Source organism: Mustela lutreola, chromosome 3 (genome assembly GCF_030435805.1).
Source record: "Mustela lutreola isolate mMusLut2 chromosome 3, mMusLut2.pri, whole genome shotgun sequence".
Classification (NCBI taxonomy): Eukaryota; Metazoa; Chordata; class Mammalia; order Carnivora; family Mustelidae; genus Mustela; species Mustela lutreola.
This window is the reverse complement of record NC_081292.1, coordinates 39,807,347-39,835,008: the sequence shown is the minus strand read 5'-3', so window position 1 is coordinate 39,835,008 and position 27,662 is coordinate 39,807,347. Positions and strand designations below refer to the sequence as shown.

At 39.6% G+C, this 27,662-nt stretch overlaps 1 protein-coding gene across 3 annotated transcripts in view; it reads left to right on the top strand.

The window, feature by feature from the left end:
* The window catches only part of CPQ (carboxypeptidase Q), a 448,436-nt gene that overhangs the window by 136,502 nt on the left and 284,272 nt on the right, over positions 1 to 27,662 (top strand). For all 3 annotated transcript variants that reach the window (XM_059165969.1, XM_059165968.1, XM_059165970.1), the window contains exon 3: positions 8,193 to 8,400. In XM_059165969.1, coding sequence (XP_059021952.1) covers positions 8,193 to 8,400 — 208 coding nt within the window. The remainder of the gene's footprint in view (positions 1 to 8,192; positions 8,401 to 27,662) is intronic.

Here is a 27,662-nt window from a genome sequence, read left to right as displayed (position 1 = left end):
GAATTAAACACAGAGGCCCTGTGGTGGGCACCTCTCCATAATACAACAAAATGCATAAGTTATGTGTTTTTGAGGTCAGGTGTCAGCGTGGCAGGGTGGCTTGCAGTACGCTGCTCCATCAGCCAGACATCTGCCTCTCGAGAGATGCTGGTAATGTACTGTGCCCACGGATTTTGATGAAGTCAGGTCTGGGCTTGCTCTCCAGGTAGCAGCCTGGGTTTAATTTGAGCCAGATCTCAGGAGACAGTTTGGAGAGGGTGGGTCACACACCTGTGCCTATCCTTTGGGGGTGCCCTTCGCCTCTTGCTCTTCTTTCACTCAACTAATAGCTGAGTTTACTGAGTTTAATATTTTTTCCCTGCCTTCTTGGAACTCATAGAATGAGATTAGGGGTTCAAAATATCTTGGTTGAGAATTAGAAGATTTCAGAATGTCTCCTTGTCTGTTTGGGGGCCTGGCTGTAGGCCTCTTCTTCACTGTAAATGAATAGGTGTTTCATCTATTTTTGTCTTCCCTTCTTTGTTCTTTTCCTAGGAATGGCCTTTTCTTCATTTTCAGGCTATTGAAGTCTTCTAAGGCTCATTCAAAGTTTCATCTTATAGGAAACTTCCTAGATTTCCCCCAGTCAGAATTAATTATTTCATGAAATTTTACTTTGTACGTTCATTTAGACTTGTGACATACTGTGTTCTTTTTAAAGTTTTTGTTTACCTACTTTTCTCCACCAGATATTCCAGTTTTTTAAAAGACTTTATTTAAATTCAATTTAATTAACATATACTGTATTATTAGTTTCAGGGATACAGTTTAGTGATTCATCAGTTTCATGTAACACCTGGTGCTCATTATACCACGTGCCCTCCTTAATGCCCATCACCCAGTTACCCCATCCCCTCATCTACCTCCCCTCCAGCAGCTATCAGTTTCTTCCTTACAGATCAGGATCTCTTATGGTTTGCCTCCCTCTCTGTATTTATCTTATTTTATTTTCCTTCCCCTTCCTATGTTCATCTGTTTTTTTTTTTTTCTTAAATTCTACATAGAAATTATATGGTACTTGTCTTTCTCTGACTTATTTTGTTTACCATAATATACTCTAGTTCCATCTGCATCATTGCAAATAGCAGAAGTTAATTCTTTTTGATGGCTGGGTAATATTCCATTGTGCATGCATATGTACGTATGAATGTATATATATAAAACTATGTGTATATGTGGTATACATACCACATTTTCTTTATCCATTCATCCATCCATGGACATCTGGGCTCTTTCTATAGTTTGGCTATTGTGGACATTGCTGCTATAAACATTGCGGTGCATGTACCCCTTCAAATCACTACTTTGATATCTTTTGGATAAATACCTAGTAGTGTAATTGCTAGATTGTAGGGTAGTTCTATTTTTGAGGTTTTGAGAAGCCTCCATACAATTTTCCAGAGTGGCTGCACCAGGTTGCATTCCTACCAACAGTGTAAGAGGGTTCCCCTTTTTCCACATCCTTGACAACACCTGCTGTTTCCTGAGTTGTTAATTTTAGCCATTCTGACCTGTGTCAGGTGGTACCTCATTGTCATTTTGATTTGCATTTCTCTGATGATTTTTTCATGTGTCTGTTAGCTATTTATGTTTTCTTTGGAAAAATGTCTGTTCATGCCTTTTACCCATTTCTTGACTGGATTTTTTGGTTTTGGGGTGTTGAGTTTTTTAAGTTCTTCATAGATTTTGGATACTAGCCCTTTATCTGATAAGATATTTGCAGATGTCTTCTCCCATTCCATAGGTTGCCTTTTAGTTTTGTTGGTTGTTTCCCTTGGTGTGCAGAAGCTTTTTATCTTGATGAAGACCCAGTAGTTCATTTTTGCTTTCCCCCCCCCTTGTCTCTGGAGATGAGTCTAGTAGGAAGTTGCTGTGGCTGAGGTCAAAAAGGTTGCTACTTGTGTTTTCCTCTAGGATTTTTTTATGGATGTCTGTGTCATAGTTAGGTCTTTCATCCATTTTGGATTTATTTTTGTGTATGGTGTAAGAAAGTGCTCTAGTTTCATTCTTCTGCATGTGGCTGTCCAATTTTCCCAACACCATTTGTTGAAGAGACTTTTTTCCATTGGGTACTCTTTCCTGCTTTGTCAAAGATGACTTGACTGTAGAGTTTAGGGTCCATTTCTGGGTTCCCTGTTCTGTTCCATTGATCTATGTATCTGTTTTTGTGCCAGTACCATACTGTCTTGATGATTACAGCTTTGTAATACAGCTTGAAGTCTGGATTTGCGATGCCTCCAGCTTTGGTTTTCTTTTTCAACGTTCCTTTGGCTCTTTGGGGTCTTTTCTGGTTCCATACAAATTTTAGGATTGTTTGTTCCAGCTTGTGAAAAATGCTGGTGTTAGTTTGATAGGGATTGCATTGAGTGTGTAGACTTGCTTTGGGACACATAGGCAATTTTATATTTGTTTTTGAACAAATCAAGATGAACATGGAATGTTTTTCCATTTCTTTGTGTCTTCCTCAGTTTCTTTCAAAGTGTTCTATAGTTTTTTAAGTGCAAATCTTCTACCTCTTTGGTTAGGTTTATTTCTAGGTATCTTATGGTTTTTGGTGCCCAGATTTTCCAATTTTTGAGAATAGGACTGAAACTTAGTCAAATTCATGCTGCCCCCAATGTCCAGCATGAAGCTCCACCCAGTAGGTGGGCTGTAATTTGCTGAATGAATTTGAATTTTTAAGGGTTTTTCTTTCATAAGAAGGACATTGAAGAATTATAATATTCCCCATAAACAAGTGGACACTCAAAAAGGACTGCTCTGATGTTCTTTTATCTGTCTTTCCGTGAATTTGCAATTTCCTTACCACTTCAGGGCAAAACACTGAGTTTCCAAGAATAACTATTTTTCCTTCTCCATAACAGAGTTCAGGAAAAACCAGCTGTTCCACTGGATGAAGTTATCTCGTGCAGTGTACTCAGTATAAGATTATTTGATAAGAGTAAGAAGCTAGGCTTCCTTTTGGGTGGGGCTGGAGTATTTCCTGTTTGGAGGCTAAATCTTCTGAAATCAGAATTAATTTTCTAAAACATACCACATAGAATTAAGCCCCAGAGACATGTTTTTTTTTTTTTTTTTTCTGTTTGTAGTCTTTTCCTTTCCTTTTAATAATAGGAGACATAAAAATTCTCACTTCACTATCTTCCTATTCTTAACTTTTCTTGGGGAGAATCCAGTTAGAAAATACTAAGTGTGGAGTCTCTTTATCAAATTCTTCATAGAGAAAATGATCTGAGCCAACACCACAGCAGCCAACATCTGTTGTCTCTGCAAGGAGACCACAGTGGTAATTATGCACGGGGTAAGTTGCTTAAAAAATAAATTGATCAATTTAAAAAATTAGGTGTGGAGAATAAAAAGGCACCTGAGGACTTTTTACAGTTTTTGTGGTACAATCAGCTGTATCCAAGAGAGTTGCTTTATAATATGAATATTCTTAGCTTCGGCCCCACATTTTCTTCAGAATTAACTATCATAATCCTTTTCATTACTCTAAAAGAGTCTGATGACTCTTTTCTCCCTCCCAACTCCCCTGTTAATAGTTAGGGACCTAATGTGACAGTAGTACTTGGATACTGGGTAGACTAAGAAAATAAAATAACTTAAGAAGACTTTTTATATACCTATTTATTCTTCCTCTTTATTCCCCTTAAAATGAAAATACCGAGACTTTCTATTTTACATTTGTGAAAGAAGATAGCAGTGCAATTAGTAGGAGGACCATGATCCTTGGATTCAAAACCCAGCTTCAACACCTAGTAGTTGTATAAATGGACTTCTCTGCATATCAGTATCCTCCTAATAACTACTTTGCAATTTCTCTGGCCATTCGTATAAACAATAGATATTCAAGTATAGCTATTATTGCTATTATCATCCATTACCCTGACCTACAGAAATACACAACTTCCTTGAAAAGGAAGAGTGATCAGAGATGGGTATTATTATACTTTAATTTTTTCTTTTTTGGTTTCTTTTGCTTCATTCCGTATATGCATGTGTGCATGTATTTATGATTATGAATGTGTGTGTGTGTGTGTGTGAGAGAGAGAGAGAGAGAGAATTTCACATAATGTATGTCAGGCACAATTTCAAGCGTTTTAATAATATTAATGAATAACACAGATAGAAGATTCTACCTGCTCATGGAGCTTACATGATTGTAGTAGGTATAGCTGGAAGCTGATAAATTCTATGGAAAAGTTGAAGCAATGGAAGAGGGAGAGGGATTTGGGAGTGGGTTGCACTTGTAGATAGGGAAGTCAGGGTAGGCCTTAGTGTAAATATGACACTGGATTGGTGTTCTTAGGGGCTTTCGTGTACTATCTTTGAGAATGGAGAATGGGGAGAAGGGAGATGAGAGCACAGAAAAGAAGAGGAGCCTGTTGATTTGTAGGAGAACTTGTGTATTTCCTTTGTGTAGCATGTGTCCAACACAAACTAACATAGATGAGCGAAGCCTTCCAGGTGGCCTCATTTTATTTTATTCAGCTTGAGCAAAAATCTTCTTTAACTGCTTTCTCTACATACCCTGAAAGATGGATACTGAACACAGTCCACTTGGTCTGTGACTGCTGCCGGAGGTCATCACCATGACTCTCGCGTCTGTTGCTGAACTGTCATGAAGCAAGGTCCCCAGGGCCAACAGAGTTGTTTTTGGCTCTTTGCCTACATAATGGCTGAGTCTGTAGTGGTTGTGAGTTCTACATCGTAGCTACTACACACATATGGCTATTCAAATTAAAATAAGTGACATTAAAAATTCAGTTTCTTAGTCACATTAATCACATTCTAAGTGCTCGAGAGCCATATGTGACTAATGGCTACTGCATTAACACACAGAGAGAACATTTCCAGCACTGCAGAAAGTTCTGTCAGCATTTGTTATTTTACATGTTCCTATCTCTGACATTGTTTTTTCTGGTACTATCAGCTTCCAACCGTATCTCTTCCTTTTGATTTGTTGTTTCTCATGGTTTATAGGTTTAAATACTAGATTTAGAATTTTGTGTGAAGTAAGGGTGGAGAGTCCCTCAGAGAGCGCAGAGGAGTTTTCTTATATTCAAGTCGTTGAGTTTTCATACTTAGAATTTATATTCCTGTTCTGACTGCCCCAAGGCCCTTTTCGCTTGGTTATTGTTATGCAGCTGTGCTCTGGGTAGTAAGAGAATCAGACTGCTGAGTTATTATGAGAGAAGTGCTATCAAACTTTAAAGGTAAAATTGTACTTTTATGGAAATGCTTTAGACCCAGTCAGTGGTACCCTACTTGGAGCAATGCTATTCAAGGAGTGTTTATTGACTGACTGCCTATGCATATGCCAAGCACTGTGTTAGGCCCAGGGGATGCTAGCAAAAATGAACATAGCTCCAGTCCCTGAGATCACAGTTTACGTGGTGGAGAGAGTCATAAATAGGCCAAGTTTCAATTGCCCAGTGCCCAGGTAGGCCCAGGATGCTCTGAAAGCCCAGAGGAAGACGGTTCATAAGCCAGGCTTCCCTGGGGGTGGTAAGGAGGGGAATGAGACAGGAGATCAGAGACCAGGGGATGCCTCCTAAAGAAGAGATTCTTAAATGGCATCCTGAAGGATAAATGGGTGTTAGTCACATGATGGAGTTGGGAGAACGAGATCAACAAGACGTGATGAACGGTAGTGTGAACAAAGATGCTGAGGAGTGAATTGGCATGATAAGAACGGGAACTTTAAAGTGTATTTTTGATGGAATTTGTAAGAAAAGGGAAATCGTCTTTGTAGAGAGAGGCAGGCTTTGAATGGTGTGTTGAAGTGATGGTTTTCAGCAGAGCTGGAGAGGGGCAGGGCAGGGGTAGTGACCTAGGCTGATCTGACTTTAGTTCAGATTAGTTCAGGCAGCTCTGTGGAGGTGAAGTTTGGGGGAGCTGAGCTGGAGGCTTGTACACCAGTGGTGTTGGGTGGGTGGAAGAGAGAGAGCCATAGCAGGCTCTTAGGCCAGAGGTAATGAGGGCCTGGTGTGAGAGAGTGGAAGGAACAGAGGACCTGGGTTCAGTCACTGTTTAAGGCCTGAAATTATGAGTATTTGAGGATTAATTAGATGTGGGGACTGAAGGAAGGAGGAGTCAGAGATAACTCTAAGCTTTCAGGACACCAGTTAATTGAATTTTTCTTCTATGTTTACAGCCTAAGTTTTGACCTACAGCTTCTACTAGTGATTTGCATTGGTAACGGTAGTGTCTGGGATGGGTTTTGGCTGTCCAGGACACCATCACACTGTCATTTGTTAAAAGAGCTTAAGCACAGACATAGTGAAGTACCACTCTCCTATGACTTTAATTCTGCAGCAACCTATGAAAGTTTATAGAAATTCGGCTTCATTTCTAGTGGCTCCGATCCAGATGCCCAAATTACCCCATTGCTGGGACAGCCCTTGGGTGGACCATTGAATCTGTTACTCATTATGAACAACTGAAAACCATCAACAAAATTCTTGTATTATGCCAACAGTAACAAGTATTAACCAAGTATTAAGGTAGGTTTTGGAAAGTTATGAATCTCAAAATCTGTATAGCTGAACTCTTTTTTGTATATTTATACATATTTATTTATCATGTGGAAAAGCTAGTGGTTTCCTTTTTATAATTGTGCATTACTATTTTTTTAGGTTATAAATAAAATTCTGAGTTCTGACTGTTGGTGGAGACATGCTTATAGATCTGTAGTCATTCACTTTAAAGTAAAAGTACAAATTGAGTCCAGACAGGGGAACCAGAAGTAGGAGTGGCGCCAGCCCAAAGGGTCCATTACAATGGGGCCTATATCGAAAACAAGAATTCTCACATACCTGCAGTGTATTTTAAAATGATTTTCCAAGTAACAGTTAATATTTTAATGCCATCTGCTAGCCTTCCAGGAAAACCTAGTTCTCTCTTTTGCAAGATTAAGGAACCATGCCAAATACATGTTGATACTTCTGTTTTTACCGATGTATTTCATTACTGCATGACTAAAGTCACAAAACAGTAGGCAGCAGCTACTTTCTTTTCATAGTTTTATTTAGTCACTGCACTTGGCCTTTGATGCTAGCTATCTTCTCCTTGTCATTCAAACTGCTCCATCAAATTACATCTTCACTAGTCTGGCAGTTTTGAATGACTTCTTGGAGGCTGTGAAATGCTGCTCCCTAATTGGGAAGATCTGGGCGAGTCTTGTAGGAGGAAAGATGGCGCATCTCTTCCAAGTGAGACAACAGCATTATGGGACAATTACATAACATCTTCAGAAGTTTTATCTGGAGAATAGCGTTGTGTTTGGTGGTGAACAAGTACTGTAAGTCGAGAAGCATAAGCTTTCATATTCTTTAAGAATATGGGATAAAGGAGGAAAGAAAGCAAGCTGACTTTTTGTAGTTCCTGGTAGAGTTTACATTAACTATTTGTCAAAAGTTGGATTTTTTGTGGGGCGCCTGGGTGGCTCAGTGGGTTATGCTGCTGCCTTCAGCTCCGGTCATGATCTCAGGGTCCTGGGATGGAGCCCCGCATCAGGCTCCTTGCTCGGCGGGGAGCCTGCTTCTCTCTCTGTCTCTGCCTGTCTTTCTGCCTGCTTGTGATCTCTGTCTCTCTCTCTCTCTTTGTGTCAAATAAATAAATAAATAAATAAAATCTTAAAAAAAATTGGATTTTTGAAGATTTTTGGCTTCTAAGAACATTTGTCATGTACTGCCATTCTTTGTATGCTGTCCGTGAAGACTATTTAACAACATATCAAAATAACTTTATAAAAAGATATGTATGTATTTCATTAATCCCAGTGGGAGCTTTGTAAAGTGCATTTTCTGTATAAGTAATTAGTGTCATTCTGTGAAACTCATGACTTCTTAGGGTGGGAAAGAAGGGGTAAAAAACTATCTTTTCAAGCAATTTGTGATTTAGTACCAGCTGGTCAAGTGAGTTTAAAAACCTTCTGAGTCATATGTCCTATTATTTTGAATGCCTTTTCTCTCCCTTGGGAAACTGACTAACCTCTGCAGTCTCTCTCCCATGGCAAATCACTCTCAAACTTTGATCTCCTCAAACCAGTTTGTCAGATGTAGCAGACAAAGCATGTGTGACTTTTCTGTGCCATTTCAACCTGGCCGGTTGGAAACCATAAGTTAAGTCTGTATGACTTTTATTTCTAGGCATTACGGCAGAAGTTCTGGTGGTGACCTCTTTCGAGGAACTGCAGAGAAGGGCCCCAGAAGCAAGAGGCAAGATTGTTGTTTATAATCAACCTTACGTCAACTACTCGAAGACAGTGCAGTACCGGGTCCAGGGGGCAGTGGAAGCTGCTAAAGTGGGGGCTTTGGCGTCCCTGATTCGCTCAGTGGCTTCCTTCTCCATCTACAGGTTGGTCATGGTGTTCAATTGAAATTCTTTAAAAAACCAGGATTGTCCATGAAAGAGGAGCCCTTATGAAATAAAAACAAACCATTCAAATGAAAATACTGGTTGTTTATGGAACTTCTCCCCATTCCATATTCGGTCATTTGTTTGTAACATCTTCTTTGGCCTTTTTAGGATTCCAAGCATTATTTGTACATTCTTTTAGAAAGCTTTCCACATTCTTGATGACCCCATAACATTCCTTATGTAACCAATATGTTATGTATTTTCATTGGAGGGAGAACTGAATTCACGTCTGTGTTTCATCAAAGGCTCCTCAGGACTTCAGAGGAAGCCAGGCCTTTTCCCATTGTTGCTAGAGAAGTGAAATAAAAATAAAGTGGGTAACATGATGGGAGTTGTCTGTGGTATAGTGGAAAGAGAGGAGGAAGCAGAGGATCTTGGATATAGATCTGGTTCTGCTCCCAAACAAGCATGTGGCCTTGGGAATGTTCTTAAACTCCTTGGGTCTCGGCATTCTCTTCTGTGAATCAGCAATGATGAAGAATTTAAATTTACAATGTCGCTTTGAGAATAAATGAGAGGAATTTATGAAAGATACTTGGTTTTCTGCAAAGGTCTGTATAATGTTTTGTGGTATTCAAGGGCAACATAAGTTTTTTCTTTTTCTTTGTAGTTGTGGTTGAGGTAACTGCAAAGTGCTTTATTGACTCTCAGTCTTAGGATAAAATTTAGCATTGCAGTAGGTAAAAGTTCTAAGACTTGACCTATAGACATTTGGCCTAGTTTAATAGCTACGTATGGTAGTGTCATACATTAAGGGCGAAGTATTTGATGGATATAAACATGGATAAAAGAAGTACCCCCTTCTGGTCGTAGTCTGTTCTCCCAAAGATAAAAAAAAAGAAAACAAGGCATGCAGAAACAATTGGAAATGCGGTTTATTTGGGTTTCAAGATCAGATTAGTATCTATTGTAAAGGAGAGTTTATTTATTCTACACAATTTTTGTTTGGAGCTGGAGACACAGCTGCTTGACCTTAATTAGCACCCTGAACCCTTGAAAATAATATAACTGAGGAGACATCAGCAAATAGAAAACCAAGTCAGAAGGGAGTTGTCCAAAAGCACAAAGAAAAAAGGAAAGGGACATTTTTCTTTTATGGGGATAAGATACCTTCCAGGGAGGAAGGTGGGACATGTTAAAACCATTTTAAAACGTTTTATGAGAGGAACTAGTTCCACTGATGTCATAGTGCTGAAATAACATTCTATGTAGAGACTAAAGGTGTGGGGACTAAGGAAATAATCATTGGACCATATTCTTTTGAATGGTTCATCTTCCCGGGAGGGAAGTCCTAAACTGACTAGTTTCCTTCCCAGAATACCTCAATCGCCGCTTAGAGTAACATCCTCCTCAGCAAGCTGTGGCCATTCACTATGATTTCACTGGTCATGAGATCTAAATTATGGAGTTAGTCTGCTGCTTTGTGAAACTGGGTAATTGCCAAAAATATTTATTTAAGGACTACTACTCATAAGACTAATAAACTCCCAAATGACTTAGTGTACTGCCAGGGTTAATTGACTTTTTTTTTTTTTTCTGTTATAATGAAGATATCTGGGAACCAAGGCTATAACCCAAGAGCCCCAGAAAAATTTTGCCCAGCATAGGATGTAGACATCTATTGTTAGCCTCTAACATTTGGGGTCAACAACTTATAATTGTATATTAAAAAGACATCTTTCTTTTTCTTCATATTTCTAGATCTAGACTGATTATAGTTTTTCCTTGATTTTATAGCTAACCATATTTCACTGGACTCTTGACTCATAACTTCGTATTTTTGATGTTTATAAATACATAATAACATTGCCCTTTACACAGTACTTTAGAATCTTTCACATATGTCATCTTACTTGTTCTGACGACTTAGTGAACCAAGCAGAAGGGGCATTATTATTCCCATTTTACAGATAGAGAAATTAAAGTTCAGACAATTCAGCATAATATCATGTTTAAATCCTACATCCTGAAAAATAAAACCAAAATAAAACAAACTCTGCCTTTTTGTCCACTTCTAGCTCATTGTTCCACAGAGCTAATTTTCCTTAAAGAGTATTTTATGTTCCTGTCTCCATTTCTACATCCATCATTCACTCTACAGACCATTTTTATTTTATTTTATTTTATTTTTATTTATTTATTTTTAAAAATTTTATTTATCCATTTGACAGATCACAAGTAGGCAGAGAGGCAGGCAGAGAGAGAGAAGGGAAGAAGCAGGCTCCCCGCTGAGCAGAAAGCCAGATGCGGGGCTCAATCCCAGGACCCTGGGATCATGACCCGAGCCAAAGGCAGAGGCTTTAACCCACTGAGCCACCCAGGTGTCCCGACAGACCATTTTAAAAAAATTTTTCAGTGTTCCAAAATTCATTGTTTATGCACCACACCCACTGCTCCATGGAATACTCTACAGACCATTTTAATCTGGCTTTGCCAGTATTGAAATGGAACCTGTTAAGGTCACAAATAGCAGCCCAACTTGTCAAATATAATGGACCTTTTCCAGGCCATCATCTTTCTTCCCCTCTCTGAAGCATTTGTCACTGCTGACTGCTTGCTAAATACCTCCTCTCTTTGGCTTCTGTAACTTTTTCCTTATATTCTCTTTCTTGCTCTCACCCCTTCCCATTCTCCCACTTTCCCTCTTCGTTTTCCGTTCATCTGGCTTCTCACTCTGAACACGAAGCAGTCCTTCATGCTTGTGACTTCAGCCACCATCTCCACTGTGACACCTTCCAAACCCACCTCTTTCCCATACTGCTGCCTGAGCCCTAGGCCCTTATATCCCAGTACCTCCTGATACATCTTTCAGATGTTCCACAGCTATCTACACTGCACTTTTCTTCAAAACAGAACTCATCCTTTTACCTCTTTATCCTGCATTTCCTACCTCAGGGAAGAGAGTATCATCTATTCTCCCTCCTAAGTTAGGAGGTTCTTGAGTACTTTTTCCCTCTTCCCATATCCATCGCTTCTGGTAATTACAATGTCTCATGGGCTCTGCTCTTAGTCGTTTCAACAAACACGTATTGAGTAGCTCCAGTTCCCAACGTTGCTGCACACTCTAGTAGTCAGGAGTCACTAACACTTTCCTGATGTACCACGTTTCCTCAAGGCTTCATGACTTTGCAATATGCTTTCCCCTCGCAGCCTTCTGTCCTCTTCCTCACTGTCTCATGCCACCCTTCAGGACTCGTCTTAAGTGATTCTTCTTCTGAGGAGTCCTCTCTGACACCTAGCTCCAGCTCAAGTGAGCACGTGTTTCTTCTCACACCATACCGTGCATACTCTGTATCATAATGTCTTGGAGTAGTTGTGGTTCCTGGTGTAGTAGGGGACACTGACTCTTGTGACGACTTCAAGTCTCAGTCCTTTAACACAACAGCAGCTGGTTGACTGCTCATATAATGGTTCCAAGGAGGTATTCAGCAGGTGGCCTTCTGCTCTTTCCCATCTTGTGACACCATAACCTCTAAGATCTCAGAGCCCTCTTTCGCATCCAGCTGGCAAGTAAGAAGATAGAGAAAGTTAGTAATCAAATGGGAGGTTTTCCATGGCCAGGTCTGAACACCGTGTACTTTATTTACTTCTACTCAAATTTTACTGCCCAGAATGGAGGCTGGGAAATTTGGTCTGTCCTTATGCCCTCAGAGGAAGTAAACTGTCCAGTCCATCCTAATCACCTCACTCCACTCTAAGTTCCAGACAAACATGAAAAAGAATATATATATATGTATATATAATGTATATAATATATATTTAATGGTGTAATTAATATATTAATATATACTACATACAAAATATATTTGATATATACTATATTATAAAATACTAAATACTAGTACATTATAAAATACCAAATATATTTAATATATACTATATATATATATTTAATATCTCTATATCTCCATGGTCTTGTATGTTTGCTATGTAATAGTCACTCAGGAACTGTTCTGTTGAAGGAATGAACTTGTTTGAAATTGTATGGTCAGTAGTGGCAAGGCTTTTTTTTTTTTTTTTTTTTAAGACTTTACCTATTTATTTGACAGGTAGAGAAATCACAAGTAGGCAGAGCAGCAGGCAGAGAGAGAGAGGGGGGAAGCAGGTTCCCCACTGAGCAGAGAGCCCAATATGGGTCTCAATCCCAGGACCCTGAGATCATGACCTGAGTTTAAGACAGAGGCTTAACCCACTGAGCCACCAGGCACCCTGGGGGCAAGGCTTTTAATGACAAACAAGGTAACCAGATTCTAGATGCTCTCTGTCCAAACTGTGTCGCCTTTGTATAATAAGTTAAAAACAATGTGATTTTTAGAGCACTTTGCTTTGTATTTAAGGAAAATATCAAGGTGCCCTAAATTGTCAGAGTATATCTCTTTTCTGCCCCAACATTTGTGAACAATGATGTTTTGAATTGCTGATTTAATCAAACTGCTCCCTTCTCTCCGACATTTTACCCATAGTTCTATGGGAGTGGTGGTGATATAGGATTCCGTTCAGGAGTAGCATAGAGATCAGCAACAGTAGGGAACAGAATAGAAATTGTAATTAGTTTCTGCTCGGCTTCAAAATCAGAGAGTCCCCTAAAAGGCAGAAAATGTTTGACTTGACACTTGCCTGTGTAGTTAACCATATATGTTGGCCATATGGGAAGTATAATAGTCACATGGTTACATGATGAATGATTTAAGAAACATCTGTAAAACGTCCATTACTTGTTGCCTTCAATATCTCTGGCCCATTGCTATCTTTTCTCTGTATTGCCATTATTAGTATTCTTGTGTGCTCAAATTTACTTCAAAGAGAAGATTTTTTTTTTCTTTGTTAATGCATTTATAGTGACTTTTCTTTTGTTCACCATTAAGTATCAACTGGGACTCTCATTAGATCTTTTTTAGTTTTCTGTATGTAAAATACCTTTTGCCTTTGTCATAGCAGGATATTTTAAGGATAAGCATAATAATATAATTATTATTTTAAGTTCTGCGGAAGAACCATTTGTCTTACATTTTTTCTCAAATTAATTATTTTTTTAGTAAATATTTATTGAGAGCTAACCAGTGCTCAGAAGTTGCCAAGCTTTAGGGTTATTAAAATGAATTAGACATGTTTTTTGTTCCTCAGAAATATTCTGTCTGGCTAGAAGAGAGGAGGGTAAGCTTAAAATATAAAACTAATCTCTTTTTGTATTTAGTGCCAAATAAGTGATGGGGGAAAGGAATGAAGGAAAGAAATGTACATTTATTTAGCATCTACTATGTACTATGCATCTCTGATGGCTTGAATAGTTTGTTTCAATTATTTCTTTATCCAATCCAATGGAGGCAGATAATTGGTATCTGCCAAACAGGTTCAGAATGCTTAAATAATCAAGTTATACAGCTAATGAAAGAACTAGGATTCCTAATTAGAGTCTCTGGTTCTAAATTCTATGCACTTTGGATTGTACCAAGCAACCTATGCTTTGGAATCTAAAAGGGATAGCAGAAATCTGATTAGGGCTGGCTACATAGTGGATTTTGAATATACTCAATGAAGAAGTTGAACTTGAACAATAGAAGAGGGGTGTAAAGACATTGTGTACATGATCAAGGTGAGAATGCATAAGCCAACAGGTTTCACAGGAGATCAGGGAAATGTAATTTTGGGGTGAATGCGACGAGATCAGGTTATGAAGAATCCAGAGTACCAGAGTGGGGAGTTTTGAGTTTATGTAGAGGAAATGGGGAATCACTGAATGTGGTAGAGTTGGGGGGTGATGTTTTAGAGTAATGTTTCTCTAAAGGTGGTCTCTGAAACACCATTGGCACCCTCACCTGGGAACTTGTTGCTATGCAAATTATCAGGCCTCTCCTGAGACCCATTAAATTAAAAAAGCCTGGTGTTGGGGCTTGTGGTTTATCTAGCCCTCCAGGTGCTTCTGACGTATGTTAAAATTTGGGAACTAATGTTTCAGAAAGATCAGTCTGGTGACTGGGCAGCCTGCTGTGAGAAGGAAAGACAGGAGAGTGCCCTACTAATGCAGATGTGAAATAACGAGGGCATCCGTGTTGGCCGTGAGAATGGGAAGTGAGAGACAGCAAAGAGGGATAGTGTGAAAAAGTGATCAGAACTTGGTTGTGTTTGAAGGGGGCAGGAGGAAGCATTGAAGTTTACTGTAAGGCAAGGATCAAAAATCGTGGGATGAGTCTGTGTTCAGTTCAGCCCAACGTTTAAAAATCATGAGAGTTAACATAGAAATAGTAATTTGTGGTTTTTAGAGAAAACCGAGATCTGGCAACATCTAGTATGTTCCATGAGGCAGGCCAGCAGATTGGATAAGCCACCAAGTCCATTTAGTTGGAGGGATGTACCCTTGCCAGTCTGTGTAAGTATCTTGGTTTCCCTCCACCCAGCTTGGTGACCAGAGAATGATAAGAAGTGTCCGGGGTCAAAAGGGGGAGCTGACTGCAGGCAACACGAGCAGCTTGGTTTTTAGATATTTTGAGTTTGAAGCAGCTGTGAGAAGTTCCATTAACCTGGTTTTTATATTTTTTAAGAAAAAAAAAAAAAGAGGTAACAGGTAAGCATTTCCATTTCTCTGTTATCTACCTTTTGGATCACCCAAGGCGATTTAAAATTCTGGGCTGCCTTCCTTGCAATGCAGCGGCCCTTGGGACTTCTGCCTCCTGCCTTCTCAACATGTGAGCTCAAGAATGCAAAGTAATTTTTATATTAGCCCAAGTAAAATACTATTCAGAAGGTAACTCCACTGAGGCCAAATTGTCTGTTGTGCTCTCATTGCCAAATACACATTTTCTTTCCAGTTATTTTCTCCATTGCCCCAGATAATTGAACACAGACTAAGTTTTAATCAGCTAAGGAAGCAAAAGGCTCTCCCTCCACTTCACTGTGAAAATTGAATCACCTCGCTGGGTAAGGAGGCATGGAGGTGGCAGTGATTGTTGATAGAACTTGCTTTGTAAATTTCTCCTGCTTTATGTTTTATATCGCTTGTTAATAGAGGATAGTGAAGAGGAGGAGGAAGAGCATCAATCCACTTTGAGATGGACTAAGATCTGATTAAACATTCAGCTGGAGAGAGACGAGTGAATCCAGGTGATGTTTATGGAGCGTAGGAGAGGGCGAATGTTCTACCATCTGGTGAGAGAGCCGTGAAAAGGTCTATAAATCAATCCCTATAATGATACTTAATTAATACAGAGTCGATAAATGACATAATTGAAGCGCTGGTTGGGCTACATCATAGAGTTAAATAGCTTCAAAGAGGGCTCTGATTAAAGCTATTACAATTTATAAAACATTCTTCATCTTAAGAAAGCATCTTGATGAGATTTAACAGGAACATTTTTGTAATCAGAGGACCAGCTTAAAACATTCAGAGCAGAGGTGAAATGTCTTAAGAGGTCTGTTTTGGATGATTTTTGAAAACTAGTTATTCCCAGAGAGTAAAAAAAAGCTTGTCCCCCCCCCCCCACCTCCTGTTGCTTTTTTAATGGGAGAAAATTAATGCCGCTGCTTCACACTTAGACCATCTTGGATTTTTGATGTCCTGGTGGTTTGGTTCTTTGGCGTGACCTTAGCATAATTAGCTATGAAGCTTGATTTAAATTGTTTTGAAATATCGTTGCAATTTGGGGGGCATATGTGTCTTCCGGGGAATTACAAAATAAGGAAGATACTACCATGACTCAAAACCCAGCAACTGGGTCAGCCATTAGTAGGTTCTTTTCCTGCTTAATTCACTCTGAGGCTCATAACAGATGCACAGTAATCAAGCAGAATGCCAGTTCTCATCATTTATGCAGGTGGAGGGCCACTGTGCTCCCGCGGGGGGAAACCAGAGAAGACCCACACTGAATGCAGCATTTTTTTTTTTTTTTTCTTCTGATCATCCCTTTCTTTCCCCTCTCTGTGATTTTGGAAGGCAGATTCTTTTTAGAAGGCCTTTGTTAGAAATTCCAAAATGGTCTTTAATCACCGAAATCTTACTGCTTCAGGTTCGGGTGACAGCCGTACTCCCTCAAAGTAGATAGAGTCGGGCAATGACTCCTAAGCCTCACCCCCTGCTTCTGGAATCTTTGTTAGCCGTTTGCCAGATGTGTGACCTTGGCAGACTGTGTAAACTCCATGCCTCAGTTTCACCTGTAAGGCGGAGGAGATGACGGTACCTTCTTCCTGGTGTTTTGTGAGGTTTTTAAACGAGATGTTATTGCCTAACACAGTTTTACGCACAGGTAAAGCACTACTGTTCTATAGTCTCGTCCAATAATGACTGGATATACTTATCGACGGAAAGAGGAAGGAGGGAAGAAAAGTGTGGAGCGGCAGAAGGAGGGAAGGAGGAAGAAAAGGAAGAGAGGAGAAGAGGAGAAAAAAGTAATTTATTTGGTATCACTGTTGTCATTGCAGCCCTCTGCGACCCTAGCGCTGTGTTGTCATCTCCATCTCCACCTGTTTAGTTTGTCCAGACTCTGGGGGACGCGTTTGCCGGTCTGTTTCTCTCTCTGGCCTGGCAGTTCTCCTGGGGACATGCCGTGTGTCTTCATCTCTGTGTCCCCAGGGCCGTGCTCAACGCCTGGCCCACAATAGTGCTGCAGTGAATGAAAAAAGAGGCAGGGGCAGCCTATCCAGTTTGCTAACCTGTGAATTCAAGGTGTCACCATTTCACATTCATAGGAGTTGAATAATACTGTAGATGAGGTGACTAACCTTTTGAGTTGCTACTTATCAAAAATAGAATCTCCAGAATCTGAGAGCAGACTATATAGTTATGTAAATGTTGGTAAAGTATTGCAAACTGCATATTACTGTAGTGCTTTGTGAGGCTGCTGTAATTAATGGTCTGTTTGCATTCCTAGTACTGACTGTCATTTTTCATCTGCTTATAACCTTGATACAAAAATGTGTTCTTGGCTGGTGTTTTGCATTCATAATTTTAAAATGTATATAAATGTTCACCTTCTATTTTCCAGCTTTCTGATTATTGAAAGCACAAGCTTAAGAATCACATCACCGTGGCATGTTTTTCTGAATCTCGGGTGGTAAAAAGAAATTAATGCATTTTGAATTCAGGTTTCAGGATTATGACAATGTTGTTTGCTTATGCAGTTCCCTTTGAAAAAATGTCTAGTGTAGGATATGAACCAGAAGATTCCTGAGTAGCCTCTATAGTCAGTCTTTCACTGTTGCCTGTGCCTTTGTTCCCTCTCTCTCATGAAAGCTAGAGGCGACTCTTAAATTCTCCTTGCGTCCACATGACCTGTTGGCTTCTTTAGCCTTCTGGAGATAGCGCTAACCAGAAGGTACTACAGGGAAACCTTGGAGGCTAACAAATCTGACAGTATATACCATGGAGTTTGGAATCAGACAGACCTGGATTCAGGTGCAGGTTTGGCCACAGAGAGGTTGTGTGGCCGACCTCTTGCACACTGCTTGACAACTGTGAGCCTGCTTCCTCATCTGCGATGTGGGGAGAATACTGTTTACCTCTAGAGCTGTTGACAGAATGAAATGAGATCAAACACTAGACATGGGACCTCATACCTAGGAAGCACTCGGTGAATTATAATTGACATTTTGATCATGGTCACCGTTGTCATTGTCATCATTAGGTCATGATTGGACAGAGCAGGTAGCTTGATAGGAACTAACTCATCTTAGAAAACAGAACTCCCGAACTCTCCACAATATGGGCTCCAGAGACCTTGGTTCTGATTATCTCCTAATTTCAGGAACTACTATTGTCTTCTTCAGTCTTTGGCTTAAAACTCTGCTCTTTGTCTTTTCTCCCCACTCTGGCCTCACATCGAATGCTTGGAATTATTCTTGCATGTAAGTGTTAAAGCTGAGGGTGACTCAGACCAGTGATCAGTTTGGCCTGCTGATGGAGAAGCAGTGAGTTTCTATTTTAAATGCTATCCAAGCTATTTTCCACCTCAGGGCCTTTGCACTCATTGAACCCCTTTGTCTGGAATTTTGTAGCTTTTTCTATGGCTGTCTTCCTTTCAATTTTTAGTTCTCTACTGAAAGGTTTTTTGTTTTTTGGGGTTTTTTTCCCCCCTGAAAGGCCTTTCCTGACCATCCCATGTAGAGTAGCATTTTCCCTCTTACCTAATTCTCTTACCTAGTACCTCATAATTCTCTTACCTAGTACCTCTTCTTTCTGCTCAGAATCCTAATAACATTTGGTAACTTCTGTCTGTCTACCTATTACTTGTTTAGGATGTTTCTCCCCATGAGAATATAAATTCCATGAGGACTGGACTACATCCTTCTCCTGTATACCATTATATTCTCAGTACATAGGAGATTGTCTGGCACACGACAAGTACTCATGAGATATATGTGAAAGAATAACAATTTTAAAAAAATCATCAAAGGGGGCGCCTGGGTGGCTCAGTGGGTTAAAACCTCTGCCTTCGGCTCAGGTCATGATCCCAGGATCCTGGGATCGAGCCCCGCATCGGGCTCTCTGCTCAGCAGGGAGCCTGCTTTCTCTCCTCTCTCTCTCTCTCTCTCTCTCTCTGCCTGCTTGTGATCTCTGTCTGGCAAATAAATAAATAAAATCTTAAAAAAAAAAATCATCAAAGATCAAAAGAATAGAGAACCAACCAGAAATAAATAAATACTGAATCATGTCTGTTTTCTGAAGCCACATTCTAAAGTATCACAGATTTTTTTCCCCAACTTTTTTTTTTTGGAAAAATATCAATCTATGGTAAAAATTGAAAGAATATTAAATGACTCATAAACTCTTTATAAGAGATTGCCTAACTTTTCCCAGAGAGGTGGTACCGTTTTACATTTCCACTAGCCCTGTGTGAAAGTTCAGTCTTCTCCACATTCTCACCAAAATTTAGTGTTGTCAGTCTGTTTAATTTTAGCTATTCTGGTGGGTGTGTGCTGGTACTTCACTGAAATGTTGATTTTCATTTCCCTTATGACTAATGATGTGGAGCAGTCTTTCATGTGCCTATTGGTCATTTCTGAATCCTCCTCTGTGAAAAGTCTGTTCCTGTCTTTTGCCCCTCTTGTGACTGGATTGTTTCTATTTTTTATTTTATTTTTTTTTGAGATTTTATTTATTTATTAAAGAGAAAGAGAAGGTGCATGAATGAGCTAGGGGGAAGGGAGAGGGAGAAGGAGAGGCAGACTCCCCGCTGAGCAGGGAACCCCAATGTGGGGCTCAATCCCAGGACCCTGAGATCATGACCTGAGCCGAAGGCAGTTGTTTAACCAACCGAACCACCCAGGCATCTCAACTGGATTATTGTTAAATTATTGAGTAGTGGGAGCTTTTCATTTATTCTAGATACAAGTGCATTTTCAGGTATATGTTTTGCTAGTACTTTCTCCCAGTTGATGTCTTGCCTTTTCCTAGTTTATGTTGTTTTGTTTTTTGGCTTAGCACTGTCTTTTGATGAATAAACATTTTAAAATTGATGAATTCGAATTCATCAGTTGCTTTCTGTGTTCACTCATAAGCCCTTTATCAACATTCATTATTTAATATTTTGCCACATTTAGTCTCTTTCTCTGTTTCTGAATCCTATGAAAGTGAGTTAGGTATAGCCATGAGGATGCCTCACCCAGAAACACATTACCATGTTTTTCAGGAAAACAAGAACCTTCTCTAACATAATGCAGAATTTTCACTGTTGTCATACCTATGAAATTTACATTGTTACATAATGTGAAGTTTATCCATATGCAGATTGCCCCAGTTGTTCCTCATTCCCGTAATGTCCTCGCTCCCCCCCCACCCCAATTTCAGAATCCAATCAAGGACATCCTTAACATTTAATTGTCCTGTAACTTTAGTTACAGTCCTGTAACTTTAGTCTACTTTAGTCTGAACTGTTACCTAGTCTTTTTAATGACATTTTTGAAGAATACAGGCGGCTGTTTTGCACAATGTGTCTCAGTTTGGGATTGTTATTTCCTCATTATTAGACTCAGATTAAATATTTTTGGCAAGAATTCTATATGGATAATGTTGTGTCCCTGCTATTGCATCACATAAGGGTGCAAATAATGTCAGTTTTCTTTATTAGTGAGCCTGAGTGTGATCACTTGTTTAAGGCAGTATCTCTGGATTTCTTCATTGGAAAGGTACTTTTCACATTTGTAGGGGAAATACTTTGTAATTGTGGTGAGATGCTTTGAGATTTTAGGAATCTTAAATCCCCCAATAAAATTTCACCCAATGAAAATTTAGCATATGTTAAGGATCCTTGTCTGAATCAGTCGTTACATTGCTGGTGGGAGATGTTTTTCTAATTCAGTGATTCTGCTCACATTTATTAACTGGCCTACTTTTGTAAAGAGGAACTCTAACCTTTTTCCTCTTCTTACTGTTTTTGAGTATCACCCCATGGATTTTTAAAATTGTATTATTAAAATTCATTACAGTCATTATTCTTTTTGACAAAGCATCAAAAATTTCAAAGTGCTTAATACATGTGAAAGTTAGTATTTTACAATAAGCTCAAATATTTTAAGCACTGGAAGGAATTCACCTTTTATATCCAGGGGAACCCAAGCTATCTCAGATAAGTCAACTAATTAGCAGGGTGTAATCAATACCATTTCCTCTGAACTTTCTCATTAGCAGCACGCACTTTGGAGTAATAACTCCTGAAGTTATTTTTAGAGTTTACCATTACCAGTGTATGCGATATGCAAATGAAGATCTTTTGCCCCATACATAATTGCTGTTAATTGTTAAAATAAATGAGCAAAAATCTTAAATCTAGCAATTACTTCTGATTTTCCCTAGATTTTTTTTTTTTCCCTTTTTTTGCTCTGCCCAAGCTGATGTTGAAGCATGTGTTTTCAAAGAGCCCTTTCCAGGAGAAGTAAGTGTCTCAGTGTGGGTTTGCAGAGGCCTGTAAAGATGCTTCTTTGGGAGGAGGTTACCTAATGGTGGAGAATAGAAAACTGCAAGTTATCTACCCATTCCACCTCACCCTCCTTACCAGTGGTTGTGAAAGGGTAACCAGCCTTGGCTAGCTGCAGGTCAAAGGTGATCGTTTAAAAGCTGAATGAATGCCCGTTGCCACCCTGGTTGCTACTCCATAAATTAGATAGTTCACATTTAGGAGAAGAATTTAATTTTTAGCATTTTCCAATTCTATTCATTCAATAAGTATTTATTAAGTGTCTTACATATTTTGGTCCAGGGGAGGACCCAAGTTTTGCAGGACTAGGCTCTTACATAATTTGGGGGCCTCTAAAGAATACAGAGGGGCAAATAAAAATTTTGATAAAAAATCAACTTTTACTTAGAATAACAGAAATTGTAACAAATTACAAATTAAAGAAAGCTGCCAAATAATACAAACATTACAAAATTCAGAAAAATGTCATAATGTTTTTATTAAATAACTCCCTGTCAAGCTTCTGTATTTTTTCTATGTTTTTTTGCTTGCCTACACTTTGATAGCTTTTTATATGACTATGCTTTTGTGTTACATTTTCCAGAGAGAAAATAAAAAGAGAATTCAGTCTTTCCTCCAGCACAGTGGATAGAAATGTAGTTTTTATTATTGATAGTTTGGGAAAGATTATTTCAGGTTTACAGATTTTTATTGGTAATACCATATACATTTTTAGGATTGTGTCAGATTTTGGAAAGCTGCTGTTAAGTTTCTTCCATGTATGAGTAGTAAGATTTCAGGACATTATACTTTCTTGTATTTCTTGTCGACAATGAGTTGACGACATTTGAATGAGTTTGGTTTCTATTTCCTCTTTAGTGGCATCTTATAACTTTCTGTTATCTTTATATTTGTCAGTATTTTGTGTCAAATCAATAAGAAGTTTCAGTCTTTTTTCAGGGGGATTTACTCTTCACTATTTGTATTCCTAAATAATCTAAGAGGCTGTTCATCATGAGAAAGTACATTACTCTCTCTCAGTAAATCGTGGTTTTTGTATGTCTTTTGTCTGGTGTTGACAGACTTGCTTAGGACAGATATGTTTATACATGCTAACGTGAGCCCCAAATTGTTGACACATGCAGATCAGGTGACTTCATACATAAGTGTCCTCACTGTTTGTGGTACAACTCCAGGTTTGCCCCCCACAAACACAGAAATTCTGTTAAATTCCATTGTATGTGACTTCCTCAAAAAGGAAAGATAAAATATAAAATTAAAAGTTGTGACTATAATATATGCTGAATTATTAACTCTGTTCTTGACAGGAAAGAACTTCCTTTTTAAGTAAGCATGGATGAGGGGCTCCTGGATGGCTCAGGGCCTGAAGTGTCTGCCTTCAGCTCAAATCCTGGGGTCCAGGAGGACCCCCCCCCCCCAATCAGGCTCCCTGCTCGGTGGGGAGTCTGTCCCTCTCCCCGTGTTCCTCCCCCATGCCCTTTTGTGCTTCTGCCCTTTCTCTCTCTCAAATAAATAAAATACAATCTTAGAAAAGTAAGCATAGATGAGAACTGAATCATTCATTTGTAGTTTTACAGTTTGATAACTGGAAGAGTTTCCCTAGGGACTAGCATCTGGGTCTCTACCACTGTCTCCCTACTTTCACTGCCAGCTGTTGCAGGATAGTTCTCAGCACAAGACGGCCTATGACACCAGTAGTCCCTGGAGCCATTTCAGGATGGAAATGACAACTGTGAATTGCATAAATACAGCCCCATCAACCCAAACTAATATGACCCCAGATCAACTTCTTCTTGGCTGCATGCTCAGAATGCCGGTATCTATCCCGGTTTTGTCCGGTGTGATGGGAAGTATGACAGAAAGGAAGTCCGAGTGGATTACAAGAGTTGACACCTGTCAAGCGCATAGACCAGTGCTGGGCTCCTGGTAAGGTGTAGTTAACACCATCCTCCCCGACCTTGTCCTCACCACTATACACATTTCGGTGGACTTTTCAGTTTTTAGTGGTATGGCACTGGGAATTCTTACAAGCATCTTCCTCCTGTTTCTGCTTCCTTTTCCTTTTAGAATCTAGATTTCAAAAATGTTACAGCTGGGCAAGCCCTTAGAGAACATCTGCTCCACCCCTTCATTGTACAGATGAGGAATTTGGGGCTGAGGTCACTCAGCTAGTTAATGGCAGAACAAAGACACATGTCTTTTAGCTCCTGCTACCACGCTTCCTTTCTCTCAAGTCCCCTAGGCAGATCTCTGTCAGACTACACCCAGCCTCCTGGGATTAAGAGTACATTGATTTAGGCATGCATTGATTTAATCTTTGTGGGGTTCCTCCTCCCACCCACTCCAATTGATGTTTTTAAGAGTTAGCCTACCCAGTGTGCTTCTGGAATGCCACATAGCGTTGCTCGTTCCGATAGGACTTTTAGCAACTGTACCATGAACATTCTCACACGAAATGGAAACTCACCTTATGAAGAGGTAAACTTTCCACAGGCTTTGTGTTTTCCTTTCCTGGTGGGGAAAGAGCCTACTTGTCAGCTGCCTGGCCTTCCCTGGTGCTTAGTTTTTAATCTCCAGGGAGGTGAGGCCGGCAAAATGTCATCCCTTCTCCTGCTAAGGAAGGAAGCTGTGAAATAGATCTTTGCTGCTTACATGCCTCATGTTGCTTAGCACCAGCTGTATCCATAACACCATGGCGTATTTCAAATACTCCTCCACTGGAATATTTTTTGAAAGGAATTCTGATGCTCATGAATGCCCCAACTAGGTGTTGATATTATGCTGATTTTTTAATCTTAATTGGAATAACTTCCCTGAGAAAATTGAAGTGTATGGACATATGCTTATATACTGCCCATTACTGATGTGGATTTTCTGCTATAAATTCTAGGAGTCCCTTGATTCAGAGAGAGGAAGAGGAAAGAGCTGACATATATTCAGCCACTTTTAAGTATTTGTGCTTGTATCTGTCATTTCAGTAGAACCTTAGCAAGAGTCTTGGGAAGCAGGGAGATTTAGACACATTTTATATTTGAGTAACTTGATCAAGATTATATCACTGGACTTTTTGGAAAAGGTTTTTTTGCTTCTCTGTTGTCCAGTTTAAGAAATAATAGTCTTGATATAATTGAAATAGTAATAAAGGAAAAAATACGTAGATAAAGGTTTTGTAAGATCATATTACTAAGGGTTGCAAAAGAGACCAAACATGTGTTCCAACTGAGACCAGGTTGGGAAAATAAAAGGTAGAAAACATCAAACAAATGTCCTAACACCCACAGTAATTGATACCAAAGAGAGCTGTGCAGTCTTGGGCCTTCCGCTTGGGAAGGTGGAATTTGAAAGACATTATGTTTCTGTGAGGCTCATTTGTTTCGTACCTTCCATCTTGTCTCTTTCCTCCTCTTTATTCAGTCTCTTCTTGTGGCAAATAACAGTTTCTAAATTTGATTCCCTATTACCTTACAACTTAGAAGACAAAGGCACAGTCAGTATCCTCCTGGCGACCATTGGCGACCATAGCTTCCCTTCCAGAGATTTGCCCTGTGGCAGCTTCAAGCCATTATTCTCACTTCCTTTGCCCATTTTGGCAGTTCCCCAAGACCTAGGGAGGAAGAAAAGATCTGCAGCTATGCAGACCTCCAAATCAAGACCGAGTTAATGAAATCACTCCTCCACTTGCCCTTGCCTGTTACTGAATCCTGCTCCAGCTGGGATGGAAAAGGAGCTTTGGTCATGCTGTCAAAAGCAGATCAGATTTCTCTGCTGCTGGTTCTTCCTTTCTTAACTCAAAACAAAACAAAACACCACACAGAACAAACAGGACTCCCCCCCCCCCCCCCGCGCCCCCCGCCGCCGCCGCCCAAATGACAGAAGATGAGAGTGAAGGTAGTTTGTACTATTTTCATATTTCATATGTTCAATCATATTTTTCCTCAGCAAATACGATGGGGAGTGGTCCTTTTTCCTTCTTTTCCCACCTTCTGGCATGAGATTGATAGGTGAAGATAAAAATACACTGGCCCTCCAAGAAGGAGCTGCTCCTGCTTCGCACCTAGCCCATCTCCTTGCCCTCTTCCTTGCTCCTGCTCACCTCTCCCTCTCCGTGTCTGTCTCCTCTCGCCTTCGATTCGTGGCTTGGAGAAATCTTTCACTCTTCTTTTGACAGGTGTCAGATAGACAGTATGAGCTCATTGAGGCTGAACTGTCTGGGGGAAACTAAATTTGTTCGGAAGAACAGCAATTTGGATGACAAGTGCCAGGACACACCAGATGGCATGACTGGGGAAGCGCTTATCAGGCTCCCAGCTCACGTTCCAGGTGGCCTCTCTGTCTCTTTGTCTCCCTCTCATTCCTCTTCTTTCTTGTTCATGGTTGACCCAAACAGAAACCTTGAAATACAAATGAAGTTCTTCTTCTAAGTTCCCAAGAAACAGAAATAATAGTGACTCAGCGTGAGATGTCTACATCCCCCCAAAAGGATAGCCAGGGCTTGCTTACTATCACTTACGTTTATTATCACTGATGTTTCCCAGACCTATATGGGAAGAAGCCTCAAATTTGAGCCCCACTAGTTATTTAATAAACAGGTCTGTTACCTAAGCTGCAAAAAATTTGACATTTTAGACAGTCCCCAGCTGTGACTACAGTTTGGCAATTCTTGCCGAGATATGAAGAGAGGAGTCCTTAAACCTTTGGCCCTTTTGCCACACAGTTTGTTATCTTGGGTTCCTACTTGCCTGAAAGGGAACCTGTGGTCATAAATATCATGGGAAGGCATTTAGTGAATGTGAGGGTTTTTTGGGTCCATGTAAAACATTCTGAAATTCAAGGCCAGGGCACTGTGGCAGGCGCTAATCTATGAATCATTATACTCTTAACATACCCTGAGAACAGGAAGAGAGAGATCAACCTTTATAGACACAGGCGGAATTTCTCCTCTGAACACTGATAATTCATGTGACATTTGCTGTTTGCTTATGTTTGCAGGGAAATTCTTTCCCTCAACCTTGCACTGTACTGTTACTGGTCATTTCACAGACCTTCTGAAAGGGCAATACAAGGTGATGTTTTAGGTACATAAACAAAGCAGATGTTTTTAGTGTTGGGCATAAGGTTTGTTTTATTTGTTTTGTTTTGGTTTCAGTCAATATTTGGTTCACATCAGAAACTTTATTTTTCCAGCCTGTAAGCTTTGGCTCTGGATTTACATGTTTTGGGAGGTTTGATGTTGTTGATAATCCAGTCATGAAACTTAGTTACAGAAAAGGTTTATTGTGAGTGAAAAAAATATTGAAGAGTGTAGACAACACATACTTTCATTTTTTATTATTTAAAGAATATTTACTTTAATTTTGTACTGTTTATTTATTTAATTCTGTACTAAATGGTACATGGGCTTGGTACATAGGAATCCCATGGTTTTGGCAAAATGGATTGCTGACAATGCCATACCAATCCAAAGCTTGAAGTTTTATCAACAACTTGAGGTAGAAATCAGAGACAAAGCCTCTGAGCAGCTCCCTATAGCTGTCACAACTTCCATGTAGCAAGAAAGTACATGGTACTTATGCTCTTCTCACCAAGGGCTTTTGGAACTTTAGCGTATTATTATTGTTATTATTAAAGACTTACTTATTAAAAAAGTCTTTTTAATTTAAAACAAGATTGAAAGGGAGGTACAGAGATTTCCCAGGTACCCACTGCTTCCATACATGCATACCCTCCCCCTATCATCAACATCCCTTCCCCGAATGGTAAAATTTTTCACCAGAGTTGACCTTGGGGTTCATTCTTGTTGGTGTGTGTCATGTGGGTTTGGACAAATGTATAATGACATGTGTCCACCATTACAGTGTCATTCCGAGTATTTCCACTGCCCTGAAAATCCTCTGTGCTCTGCTTACTCATCTTTTTCTGCTCCTAGCCCTGGCAACTACTTTTCTTTTTATTATTTCTCTATTTTGTCTCTTCTAGAATGTCAAAAACCCTGGAAGCTACAGTGTGTAGCCTTTTCAGATTGTCTCCTTTCATCTAGTAATATACATTTAAGGCTCCTCCATGTCTTTTCATAGCTTGACAGCTCATTTCTTTTTAGCACTGAATAATACTCCATTATCTGGATACCAGTTTTTCCATTCACCTGCTGAAACACATCTTGACCATTTCCAAGTTTTGGCAATGATGAATAAAGCTGCTGTAAACATCCCTGTGCAGGTTTTTATGTAGACATAAGTTTTCAACTCCTTTGGGTAAATACTGAGGAGTATGATTACAGGATTGTACATATTTGGTTTT